Source organism: Panthera uncia, chromosome B1, assembly GCF_023721935.1.
Source record: "Panthera uncia isolate 11264 chromosome B1, Puncia_PCG_1.0, whole genome shotgun sequence".
Taxonomy (NCBI): Eukaryota; Metazoa; Chordata; class Mammalia; order Carnivora; family Felidae; genus Panthera; species Panthera uncia.
Window position 1 is genome coordinate 137324860 of NC_064811.1, and position 13289 is coordinate 137338148.

General features: G+C 41.7%; 1 protein-coding gene across 1 annotated transcript in view; it reads left to right on the top strand.

The window, feature by feature from the left end:
* Window positions 1-1911: 1911 nt before the first annotated feature.
* Window positions 1912-13289, top strand: part of TMA16 (translation machinery associated 16 homolog) — a 34651-nt gene continuing 23273 nt past the window's right edge. The window contains exon 1 of the mRNA XM_049631279.1: window positions 1912-2175. Coding sequence (XP_049487236.1) covers window positions 2173-2175 — 3 coding nt within the window. The 5' untranslated portion in view covers window positions 1912-2172. The remainder of the gene's footprint in view (window positions 2176-13289) is intronic.

Consider the following 13289-nt stretch of genomic DNA (forward strand, 5'->3'; position numbering starts at 1 on the left):
GTTGGAGGCTTAACCAACTGAGCCACCCAGGTGCCCCAGTTATTGTTGTTATTTTTAGCCTTTGTATAGCTCACTTTTGCATTTGCTACAGAATATTTTGGATGTGATGTCTTGCCCATAATCAGTATTATTTAGAGGTTGAGTCTGAATACGGAAAAAAATAAGTCTTTTATTTTCAAAACCCAAATTAAAATGAAAAAAAATCTCAGGATATATGGTTTGTTGAGTTGTTGACAATTTGAAATTTAGTGAAGGGGTAGGAGCAGGTATAGATTATGTGATCAATAAACAATTAGTAACAGGTGAAAGAGCCAGAGTAAGAACTGAATGCTTATTGGATTGGCAGTAACATAGATCTCAGGAAGCTGACTGGCACTGGGCTGGACTCAGGGAATGGGGTAGAGAGGGTATAAGTTGTATCATAGGAAATGGTTAGTGCACAGAAATAAACTATAAATGATTTGGATTAACTGGAGTCATCAATAGATTATTGTCTCCATAGCATATATTGCAAGGGTGACCTTCATGGTGTAGATTCACACAAAATGCACTTTCACGCACTTAAGAGCCATATGAAAATGCCTTGTCGCTAGATTCATAGATCCTCTGGTTACAAATTCTTGCTTATAATTTAATCTATATATTTTTAAATGGATATATTTGTTGATCAAATACATACATCTACACACATGTATCTAGGCACACCCAACTTCACCTTGCCTGTGGCTTCTTCCCACGCTTAGTCTTCTCTTTTCATTCAAGTTACAAGATTCTCTCCTTGACCAAAGTCTACTCAGGCTCTTCAAACTCTTTTTCATCTAGGCTTGGAATTTTAGATTTCCTGCTCTCTGCATTGTCCAATTTTAGCAAGAAAGTCAGTCTAGCCAGAATCCCCAGTCCTCCATATCTGATTAACCTTGATATCTAGATCTAATCAGGCTCCTGATCCTCCACCATCTTCCAGGTGATGTCTGATCACCCTGCAGTCACTACACAATAATCTTGGAAGGTTGGTTTAGCCAGAATGCCCCCTTACCCCTGATGTTTCCTCTTACTAATTCTCCATCCACTAACCCTCTCACCCTGCTCCTTGGCTATAAATTCCCATTTGACCAAGCTGTATCCCCAAGCCTCTTGAATAATTATTTTTCTTTAGTATCAGTCTCTGCTCAACTCCCATTTTCAAAAGAGGATTTCAGAGACCATCACGTGTAAAACAGCTCTCCTGCTACCCCACCATCTTCATTTTCTTCAGGGTAATTATACCATTTGAGATAATAATAATTGTATATATTGATGAATGAATAATTAGCTAATTTACTAACACATTGCACGGAAATACGAGCTGAGTGAGAGCAGGAATATTGACGGGAAGTATTCCTAAAGCCTGGCACACAGTAGACAAGTATTTGTTGAATGTCTACAATCTGTGGAGTCCTGACAAAATACACGTAAAAGAAAGACCCTTACACATTGTGAGAAGAAAACAGAAAAACTAGGTTGGAAGGAGCCTTGGATATGTGGAAAGGTCCCTTAATGGGTGAACAAAGACTCAGTGGGGGAAAAGGCTTGCTCAAGGTAACTTAGGTGGGGAGAGGGCCTTTTGCCACACTAGGACGCGTGCCATCTCCTAACAGTTTAATCGGGAGGCAGCCAACCTCAGTGGCTGAGTTCCTCAGTGAGGAACCTCCAAGAGAAGAGACTCTTTCGACGGGGCTGTTTAGGTGGTGGCGGGGGTGGGGGGGTGGGGGGTGGGGGGTGGGGGTGTACATCAGGGCAGATGATGTCCGAGATCCAGGGCCTGGGACGCCGCTGGCCAGCAGCTTCCAGCATTGGCGAGCCCAGCTCAAATGTCAGGCCTCACACTGGGCGCCGGACCAGGTTTCCCCGCCCGCCCCAAACTCCCTCCCACTGCTCCTCGCAAACACTCGGGCCGGCTGTCGGCGGGTCCGGGGCTGAGAAGTCCAACACGGGATAAAAAGACTTGGTGTTGGTTCCCGGGGAAGTTTTAGAGAACCGTACTTACCCCTCCCTTTCCGGTCGGTTCCGCCCCAGTCTTCTCCGGCTACCACGTGTGTTTAAGCTGGAGTTTTTCTCTGAGCTGCTGCGACTGTTGGTGAGGTTTCCCGGGTCTGGGCTGCGGAGGTTCTCCGGGGCCGTGAGGACGTCACCATGGTGGGCCCCCTCCCGCTCCCCTGAACCCGCTTGGCTCTCTGGAAGACTCCCGTCAGGCAGGCGGGAGGGAAGGGGGCAGTCTTGGAAAGCCGGGAGAGGGGAAGTGGCTAAGTGGTTTTATTACCCTGTACACCCGGGTAGGGGGTGCTGGGCTGGGCAGCCCCGAGGCAGGTGCCCGGCCCAGGGTCTGGGCTTTAAAGTTTAACTTCTGGGTTCCGAAGTGTTCATAGAGCGCCCTGCTCCCTCGAGGAAAGGGAAAAGACTCACGTTTACACATTTTCTTGCCAAAATGTGGGGGGCGGGAGCATGGATGGGGGGGGGAAGGTAAGCAAAACTTGAGAAAGTGTTGCCTCCACACACTTGTGCCACCTCTTGCTGGTCTAGACTATTTAGTTAGGCTCAATCTCCTCTTCTTGCCGTCCATTCGCGCCCTTGAGTGACGTCCTTGCTCCGCAAATCCTGTTTCCATCCCCCGCCCCGTGCCCCCCTGCACCCGTACCCCCTCCCCCGTCCCACCAGGAATCTCGAACTGTTCTGTTGTTTTTACTAAAAATTGAGTAGATGCAAAAAAATGTTCACATTAACATAGTAAAGTATAAAGATTAGCAATATAAGAAACTCTGGTTTATTCATTATCTAGTTTAAGAAATAAAACTTCTGAAAGCCTGTATGTTTCTTTTACTTGAACCTGTAACCAACCTTCAGGAGCCCCTCGGGTAAACGGTATTTAAATTTTGTATTTATAATTCCCTTTTGTTTATAGTTCCCACTTAACGTTCGTTGTATTCCAAAACTGTTGTTTCTTCTTGCCTTTTCTTTTTTAACTTCTGTTCAGTAGAGTAATTCTTGAATAGGAAAATGCTTTATAAATATGCCTTTTTGACCAGTTTTTAATAAAAACAACAGCATAAAAAAGTTTATAATCTGATGAAAAGTTAGGATACTCTGGCCACAATGTCTTGTCCTATGTTCTTTTTTTCATTGTATGCATGTCATTTTTGTCTTTCACATCTGTATGGTTTATTTGCTTTAGATTATACACGTTTGTATTTGCATAAATTTAGTCTTTTCGCCTCTGTGCACCAACTCTTTATAATTTTCTTTCATAGCCTTTCCATTTCAGAGTGGAATGTTAAAGCACTGATGATATGATGGTGTGTGAGTGATTGGGGGTTGGTTGGCATTTGAGTATAGTTGTCCTTGACTCTGAGAATTTCAGTTTTATCAGGCTGTATCAGGAGGATATTGCCTTGTCATATGAATCAAAAGAATGGCATATAAATCTGCTTTCATGGGCATATTCCCTGCCTTTTCATTTTTCTGATATATCACCAGTGGCTGTGCTGTGTCCTTTCTTGAGTTTAAAGTCAGCTTGGCATTGGAGGTTTTCCCTCTTTAAAGGGAAAAGGTTCACGGCTGGAACCCGTGAACCGTGAGATCATGACCTGAACCCAAGGTGGTCGCTTAACCAACTGAGCCAACTAGGCGCCCCTCCATCTTTTTATATCAGTTACTCTAAACTTCTTTCAGTACAGCTTGGAATGTGGGTTATGGAGTACCAGACGACTGAGTTTGGCCCTTGTCTTTGCTGAATTTTGATCTTGGCGAAATTACTTAACCCTTCTAAGTCTCAGTTGCCCCATCTATTAAATTGGAATAATCATAGTAACTACTTCATAAGAGTTGTTGTGAAAATTAAATGTAAGCCACTTAGCCCAATGTCTGGCACTTAGTAAATGTAGTTGTTATAATTAACTTTAGTAATAGTAGTAAATGATAGCAGTAGAGCTTGTAGTCCACTTTTGTTACTTTGTTCATTTTTTTCTTATTTTGAACCTGTCCTGGAGCTTTACAAATTCGTATCTTTTTCTTATGTCAAAACTTAGTTCAACTAACATAAACAGTCTTTTTCAACTAATTGATCCCACACAACACTTCTTTTTTTTTTTTTTTTAACGTTTATTTATTTTTTTGAGACAGAGAGAGACAGAGCATGAACGGGGGAGGGTCACAGAGAGAGGGAGACACAGAATCTGAAACAGGCTCCAGGCTCTGAGCTGTCAGCACAGAGCCCAACGTGGGGCTCGAACTCACGGACCGCGAGATCATGACCTGAGCCGAAGTTGGCCGCTTAACCGACTGAGCCACCCAGGCGCCCCATACAACACTTCTTAATTCTGCGTTTTAAAAAAGTTTTAGCATACTAAAAGTTACTAGTTTGGTGTATACTATACAGAAGACACTCATAGGTATATTCCTTTTTATATAAACCTGTTATAAAGTTTAAAAGTGTGCTTGTTTTTCTCCCTAGCTAGATTATAAAACATTTAAAAGTATGCTGTTATCCTCCCTGATTTATCTTTACATATTACTGTGGGCCTTAACTGTTAGTGACTACATACATATTCCTTAACGACACGAATTGTGTACTTTTGGACTCACCTATAAATGTAAGCTGTAGCAACAAATCAGCTTACTAAATCTTGGTAACTTTTTTTTTTCCAGGTGCATTGAGATATAATTGATTTATAACATTGTATAAGTTTAAGACGTACAGTGTTATGATTTGATATATATTGTGAAATAACTACCACAATAAATTTAGTTAACATATCACATAGCTACAACTTTGAAGATTTACTCTTTAAGCAAGTTTCAAGTGCGCAATACAGTATTGTTAGCGATAGTAACCATGCTGTATGTTTGATCTCAAGAACTTACTCATCTTGTAACTGGAAGTTTATACCTATTGACCACCTTCATACATTTCCCCCAACCTCAGCCCCTGGCAACCACCAGTGTACTTTCTGTTTCTATGAGGTTTGTTTTTTTTGGATTCCACATATATGTAAGATCATACAGTATTTGTCTTTTTCTCCCTGACTTAGCTGTCAGGATAGTGCTTTGAAGTTTCACAAATGGCAGGATATTGTCACAAATGGCAGGATTTCCTTTTTATGGCTGATTGATAATTCCATTGTATATGTATATGTATATATACATACATATGTACATACATATGTATGTATACATACACATATGTGTATATATGTGTATGTACATATATGTATACATACAGACACACACACATCACATTTTATTCATTCATTTGCTGACAGACTTAGGTTGTTCCAGTGGCTTGGCTATGATAAATAAGGCTGCAGTCAATAGAGGTGCAGATACCTCTTCAAAATAGTGATTTAATTTCCTTGGATATATACCCAAAAGTAGGATTGCTGGATCATACGGTAGTTGTATTTTTAAGTTTTTGAGGAGCCTCTCTGCTATTTTCTATAGTGGCTGTATCCGTTTTCATTCCTACCAACAGTGTGCAAGTTTTCCCTTTTCTCCACATCTTTTCCACCACTTATTATCTCTTGTCTTTTTTTTATTTTTTTATTTTTTAATATATGAAATTTACTGTCAAATTGGTTTCCATACAACACCCAGTGCTCATCCCAAAAGGTGCCCTCCTCAATACCCATCACCCACCCTGCCCTCCCTCCCACCCTGCCCTCCCTCCCACCCCCCATCAACCCTCAGTTTGTTCTCAGTTTTTAACAGTCTCTTATGCTTTGGCTCTCTCCCACTCTAACCTCTTTTTTTTTTTTTTTTTCCTTCCCCTCCCCCATGGGTTTCTGTTATGTTTCTCAGGATCCACATAAGAGTGAAACCATATGGTATCTGTCTTTCTCTGTATGGCTTATTTCACTTAGCATCACACTCTCCAGTTCCATCCATGTTGCTACAAAAGGCCATATTTCATTTTTTCTCATTGCCACGTAGTATTCCATTGTGTATATAAACCACAATTTCTTTATCCATTCATCAGTTGATGGACATTTAGGCTCTTTCCATAATTTGGCTATTGTTGAGAGTGCCGCTATAAACATTGGGGTACAGGTGCCCCTATGCATCAGTACTCCTGTATCCCTTGGATAAATTCCTAGCAGTGCTATTGCTGGGTCATAGGGTAGGTCTATTTTTAATTTTCTGAGGAACCTCCACACTGCTTTCCAGAGCGGCTGCACCAATTTGCATTCCCACCAACAGTGCAAGAGGGTTCCTGTTTCTCCACATCCTCTCCAGCATCTATAGTCTCCTGATTTCTTCATTTTGGCCACTCTGACTGGCGTGAGGTGGTATCTGAGTGTGGTTTTGATTTGTATTTCCCTGATAAGGAGCGACGTTGAACATCTTTTCATGTGCCTGTTGGCCATCCTGATGTCTTCTTTAGAGAAGTGTCTATTCATGTTTTCTGCCCATTTCTTCACTGGGTTATTTGTTTTTCGGGTGTGGAGTTTGATGAGCTCTTTATACATTTTGGATACTAGCCCTTTGTCCGATGTGTCATTTGCAAATATCTTTTCCCATTCCGTTGGTTGCCTTTTAGTTTTGTTGGTTGTTTCCTTTGCTGTGCAGAAGCTTTTTATCTTCATAAGGTCCCAGTAATTCACTTTTGCTTTTAATTCCCTTGCCTTTGGGGATGTGCCGAGTAAGAGATTGCTACGGCTGAGGTCAGAGAGGTCTTTTCCTGCTTTCTCCTCTAAGGTTTTGATGGTTTCCTGTCTCACATTCAGGTCCTTTATCCATTTTGAGTTTATTTTTGTGAATGGTGTGAGAAAGTGGTCTAGTTTCAACCTTCTGCATGTTGCTGTCCAGTTCTCCCAGCACCATTTGTTAAAGAGACTGTCTTTTTTCCATTGGATGTTCTTTCCTGCTTTGTCAAAGATGAGTTGGCCATACGTTTGTGGGTCTAGTTCTGGGGTTTCTATTCTATTCCATTGGTCTATGTGTTTGTTTTTATGCCAATACCATGCTGTCTTGATGATGACAGCTTTGTAGTAGAGGCTAAAGTCTGGGATTGTGATGCCTCCTGCTTTGGTCTTCTTCTTCAAAATTACTTTGGCTATTCGGGGCCTTTTGTGGTTCCATATGAATTTTAGGATTGCTTGTTCTAGTTTCGAGAAGAATGCTGGTGCAATTTTGATTGGGATTGCATTGAATGTGTAGATAGCTTTGGGTAGTATTGACATTTTGACAATATTTATTCTTCCAATCCATGAGCAGGGAATGTCTTTCCATTTCTTTATATCTTCTTCAATTACCTGCATAAGCTTTCTATAGTTTTCAGCATACAGATCTTTTACATCTTTGGTTAGATTTATTCCTAGATATTTTATGCTTCTTGGTGCAATTGTGAATGGGATCAGTTTCTTCATTTGTCTTTCTGTTGCTTCATTGTTAGTGTATAAGAATGCAACTGATTTCTGCACATTGATTTTGTATCCTGCAACTTTGCTGAATTCATGTATCAGTTCTAGCAGACTTTTGGTGGAGTCTATCAGATTTTTCCATGTATAATATCATGACATCTGTAAAAAGCGAAAGCTTGACTTCATCTTTGCCAATTTTGATGCCTTTGATTTCCTTTTGTTGTCTGATTGCTGATGCTAGAACTTCCAGCACTATATTAAACAACAGCGGTGACAGTGGGCATCCCTGTCGTGTTCCTGATCTCAGGGAAAAAGCTCTCAGTTTTTCCCCGTTGAGGATGATGTTAGCTGTGGGCTTTTCATAAATGGCCTTTATGATCTTTAAGTATGTTCCTTCTATCCCGACTTTCTCAAGGGTTTTTATTAAGAAAGGGTGCTGGATTTTGTCAAAGGCCTTTTCTGCATCGATTGACAGGATCATATGGTTCTTCTCTTTTTTTTTGTTAATGTGATGTATCACGTTGATTGATTTGCGAATGTTGAACCAGCCCTGCATCCCAGGAATGAATCCCACTTGATCATGGTGAATAATTCTTTTTATATGCTGTTGAATTCGATTTGCTGGTATCTTATTAAGAATTTTTGCATCCATATTCATCAGGGATATTGGCCTGTAGTTCTCTTTTTTTACTGGGTCTCTGTCTGGTTTAGGAATCAAAGTAATACTGGCTTCATAGAATGAGTCTGGAAGTTTTCCTTCCCTTTCTATTTCTTGGAATAGCTTGAGAAGGATAGGTATTATCTCTGCTTTAAATGTCTGGTAGAACTCCCCTGGGAAGCCATCTGGTCCTGGACTCTTATTTGTTGGGAGATTTTTGATAACCGATTCAATTTCTTCGCTGGTTATGGGTCTGTTCAAGCTTTCTATTTCCTCCTGATTGAGTTTTGGAAGAGTGTGGGTGTTTAGAAATTTGTCCATTTCTTCCAGGTTGTCCAATTTGCTGGCATATAATTTTTCATAGTATTCCCTGATAATTGTTTGTATCTCTGAGGGATTGGTTGTAATCATTCCATTTTCATTCATGATTTTATCTATTTGGGTCATCTCCCTTTTCTTTTTGAGAAGCCTGGCTAGAGGTTTGTCAATTTTGTTTATTTTTTCAAAAAACCAACTCTTGGTTTCGTTGATCTGCTCTACAGTTTTTTTAGATTCTATATTGTTTATTTCTGCTCTGATCTTTATTATTTCTCTTCTTCTGCTGGGTTTAGGCTGCCTTTGCTGTTCTGCTTCTATTTCCTTTAGGTGTGCTGTTAGATTTTGTATTTGGGATTTTTCTTGTTTCTTGAGATAGGCCTGGATTGCAATGTATTTTCCTCTCAGGACTGCCTTCGCTGCATCCCAAAGCGTTTGGATTGTTGTATTTTCATTTTCGTTTGTTTCCATATATATTTTAATTTCTTCTCTAATTGCCTGGTTGACCCACTCATTCGTTAGTAGGGTGTTCTTTAACCTCCATGCTTTTGGAGGTTTTCCAGACTTTTTCCTGTGGTTGATTTCAAGCTTCATAGCATTGTGGTCTGAAAGTATGCATGGTATAATTTCAATTCTTGTAAACTTATGAAGGGCTGTTTTGTGACCCAGTATATGATCTATCTTGGAGAATGTTCCATGTGCACTCGAGAAGAAAGTATATTCTGTTGCTTTGGGATGCAGAGTTCTAAATATATCTGTCAAGTCCATCTGATCCAATGTATCATTCAGGGCCCTTGTTTCTTTATTGACTGTGTGTCTAGATGATCTATCCATTTCTGTAAGTGGGGTGTTAAAGTCCCCTGCAATGACCACATTCTTATCAATAAGGTTGCTTATGTTTATGAGTAATTGTTTTATATATCTGGGGGCTCGGGTATTTGGCGCATAGACATTTATAATAGTTAGCTCTTCCTGGTGAATAGACCCTGTGATTATTATATAATGCCCTTCTTCATCTCTTGTTACAGCCTTTAATTTAAAGTCTAGTTTGTCTGATATAAGTATGGCTACTCCAGCTTTCTTTTGGCTTCCAGGAGCATGATAAATAGTTCTCCATCCCCTCACTCTCAATCTAAAGGTGTCCTCAGATCTAAAATGAGTCTCTTGTAGACAGCAAATAGATGGGTCTTGTTTTTTTATCCATTCTGATACCCTATGTCTTTTAGTTGGCGCATTTAATCCATTTACATTCAGTGTTATTATAGAAAGATATGGGTTTAGAGTCATTGTGATGTCTGTATGTTTTATGCTTGTAGTGATGTCTCTGGTACTTTGTCTCACAGGATCCCCCTTAGGATCTCTTGTAGGGCTGGTTCCGTGGTGACAAATTCCTTCAGTTTTTGTTTGTTTGGGAAGACCTTTATCTCTCCTTCTATTCTAAATGACAGACTTGCTGGATAAAGGATTCTCGGCTGCATATTTTTTCTGTTTAGCACACTGTAGATATCGTGCCAAGCCTTTCTGGCCTGCCAAGTTTCAAAGGAGAGATCAGTCACGAGTCTTATAGGTCTCCCTTTATAAGTGAGGGCACGTTTATCCCTTGCTGCTTTCAGAATTCTCTCTTTATCCTTGTATTTTGCCAGTTTCACTATGATATGTCGTGCAGAAGATCGATTCAAGTTACGTCTGAAGGGAGTTCTCTGTGCCTCTTGGATTTCAATGCCTTTTTCCTTCCCCAGTTCAGGGAAGTTCTCAGCTATAATTTGTTCAAGTACCCCTTCAGCACCTTTCCCTCTCTCTTCCTCCTCTGGGATACCAATTATGCGTATATTATTTTTTTTTAGTGTATCACTTAGTTCTCTAATTTTCCCCTCATACTCCTGGATTTTTTTATCTCTCTTTCTTTCAGCTTCCTCTTTCTCCATAACTTTATCTTCTAGTTCACCTATTCTCTCCTCTGCCTCTTCAAGCCGAGCCATCGTGGATTCCATTTTGTTTTGCATTTCGTTTAAAGCGTTTTTCAACTCCTCGTGACTGTTCCTTAGTCCCTCGATCTTTGTGGCAAGAGATTCTCTGCTGTCCTGTATACTGTTTTCAAGCCCAGCGATTAATTTTATGACTATTATTCTAAATTCACTTTCTGTTATATTATTTAAATCCTTTTTGATCAGTTCATTAGCTGTTGTTATTTCCTGGAGATTCTTCTGAGGGGAATTCTTCCGTTTGGTCATTTTGGAGAGTCCCTTGCGTGGTGAGGACCTGCAGTGCACTTCCCCTGTGCTGTGGTGTATAACTGGAGTTAGTGGGCGGGGCCGCAGTCCGACCCGATGTCTGCCCCCAGCCCACTGCTGGGGCCACAGTCAGACTGGTGTGTGCCTTCTCTTCCCCTCTCCTAGGGGCGGGATTCACTGTGGGGTGGCGTGTCCCGTCTGGGCTACTTGCACACCGCCAGGCTTGTGTTGCTGGGGATCTGGCGTATTAGCTGGGGTGGGTAGGCAAGGTGCACGGGGGGTGGAGGGGCAGGCTTAGCTCGCTTCTCCTTAGGTGATCCACTCCAGGAGGAGCCCTGTGGCAGCGGGAGGGAGTCAGATCCGCTGCCGGAGGTTTGGCTCCGCAGAAGCACAGAGTTGGGTGTTTGCGCGGAGCGAGCAAGTTCCCTGGCAGGAACTGGTTCCCTTTGGGATTTTGGCTGGGGGATGGGCGGGGGAGATGGCGCTGGCGCCTTTGTTCCCCGCCAAGCTGAGCTCTGCCGTCCGGGGGCTCAGCAGCTCTCCCTCCCTTTGTCCTCCAGCCTTCCCGCTTTCCGAGCAGAGCTGTTAACTTATGACCTCCCAGACGCTAAGTCGCGCTTGCTGTCGGAACACAGTCCGTCCGGCCCCTCCGCTTTTGCCGGCCAGACTCGGGGGCTCTGCTTGGCCGGCGAGCCGCCCCTCCGCCCCGGCTCCCTCCCGCCAGTCCGTGGAGCGCGCACCGCCTCGCCGCCCTTCCTACCCTCTTCCGTGGGCGTCTAGTCTGCGCTTGACTCTGGAGACTCCCTTCTGCTAATCCTCTGGCGGTTTTCTGGGTTCTTTAGGCAGGTGTAGGTGGAATCTAAGTGATCGGCTGGACGTGCTGTGAGCCCCGCGTCCTCCTACGCCGCCATCTTCCGGAACCCCCTTGTCTTTTTGATAACAACCATTCTAACACATGTGGAATGATATTTTATTGGGGTTTTGATGTCCATTTCCCTGATGATTAGTGACGTTGAGCACCTTTTCAAGTCCCTGTTGGCCATTTGTGTATTTTTGGAAAAACATCCTTTGCCCATTTTTAAATCTGATTGTGGGGTTTTCTTTTTCCTACTGAATTATATGAATTTACTTATTTTTTCTTTTAAAGTTTACTTACTTATTTTGAGAGAGACGGAGAGAGAGTGTGTGTACACCAGGAAGGGGCAGAGAGAGAGAGAGGGAGAGAGAGAATCCCAAGCAAGCTCCATGCTGTCAGTGCAGAGCCTGATGATGGGCTCGATCCTGTGAACTGTGAGATCATGACATGAGGCGAAATCAAGAGTTGGGCCCTTAATGGACTGAGTCACCCAGGTGCCCCTGTATGAGTTTCATATATATTTTGGATATTAACTTCTTATCAGATACAGTTTACAAATATTTTCTCCCATACTGTAGGTTTCCTTTTAATTTTGTTGATCATTTCTGTTTCTGTGCCTTTTAGTTTGATGTAGTCCCTTTTGTTTATTTTTGCTTTTATTGATTGAGCTTTCATGTCAGACACAAAAAATATTGCCAAGTTCACTGTCAAGGAGCTTTCCCCCTGTGTTTCCTTGTAGGAGTTACATGGTTTCAGGCGTTACATTTAAATGTTTAATCCATTTTGGGGCACCTGGATGGCTCAGTCAGTTGAGCATCTGACTTTGATCTCTTGTTTCATGAGTTTTTTGAGCCCCGCATCATGCTTGCTGCTGTCAGCCTGTCAGTGAAGAGCCCGCTTCAGATCCTCTGTCCCCCTCTCTTTGCCCATCCCCCACTTGCACTCTCCCAAAAAATAAATTTAAAAAAATGTAATCTATTTTGAGTTAATATTTTTGAGTAGTGTAATGTAGGGGTTCCATTTCTTTCTTTTGCATGTGAATATACAGTTTTCACAACACCATTTGTTGGAGACTGTCTTTTTGCCCTTGAGTACTCTTGGCCATATATGCATAAGTATATTTCTGTACTCTCAGTTCTGTTCCATTGGTGTATGTGTCTGTTTATATGCCTAAATCTTAAAGAGATTACTTGCTAGTGAAAACTTGCTCCTGAAAATTAGTAAAAGTAACAAAAAATGTTAATGAACCTGTTTCTTTTTGGAACAGTATTACATATGCATGGTTTAAAAAAATCAGACAGCAGTGGGGCTCCAGGGTGACTGAGTCAGTTAAGCATCTGACTCTTAATTTCTGCTCAGGTCGTGATCTAACGGTTTGTGAGTTCAAGCCCCATGTCAGGCTCTGTGCTGACGTGTGGAACCTGCTTGGGAATCTCTCTCCCCCCTTCTCTCAAAGTAAATAAACTTAAAAAAAAATTGTTGTCCTTGAAAAGTGTATTAAGTTTTTATTACTGCTGTGAAAAATTAATACAAATTTAATGGCTTAAAACAATGCAGATTCATTTATTGTTAAATTTCTGGAATCAGAAGTCCAAAAGTGAGTCTTATTTTTCTGCTAAAATCAAGGTGTTGATAGGACTTTCTTCAAGAGGCTGTAGTGAAGAATCTGTTTCCTTGCTTTTTCCAGTTTTTAGAGGTCACCTACATTCCTTGGTTCTTGGCTCCTTCCTTCATCTTGAAAGCCATCAGTGTCACAACTTAACCTGCTTCTCCAAGAAAGGCCACAACCCCTTCTCTTGATAATGATTCTTCCTCCTTCCTAGAAGGGCCCTTGTTTA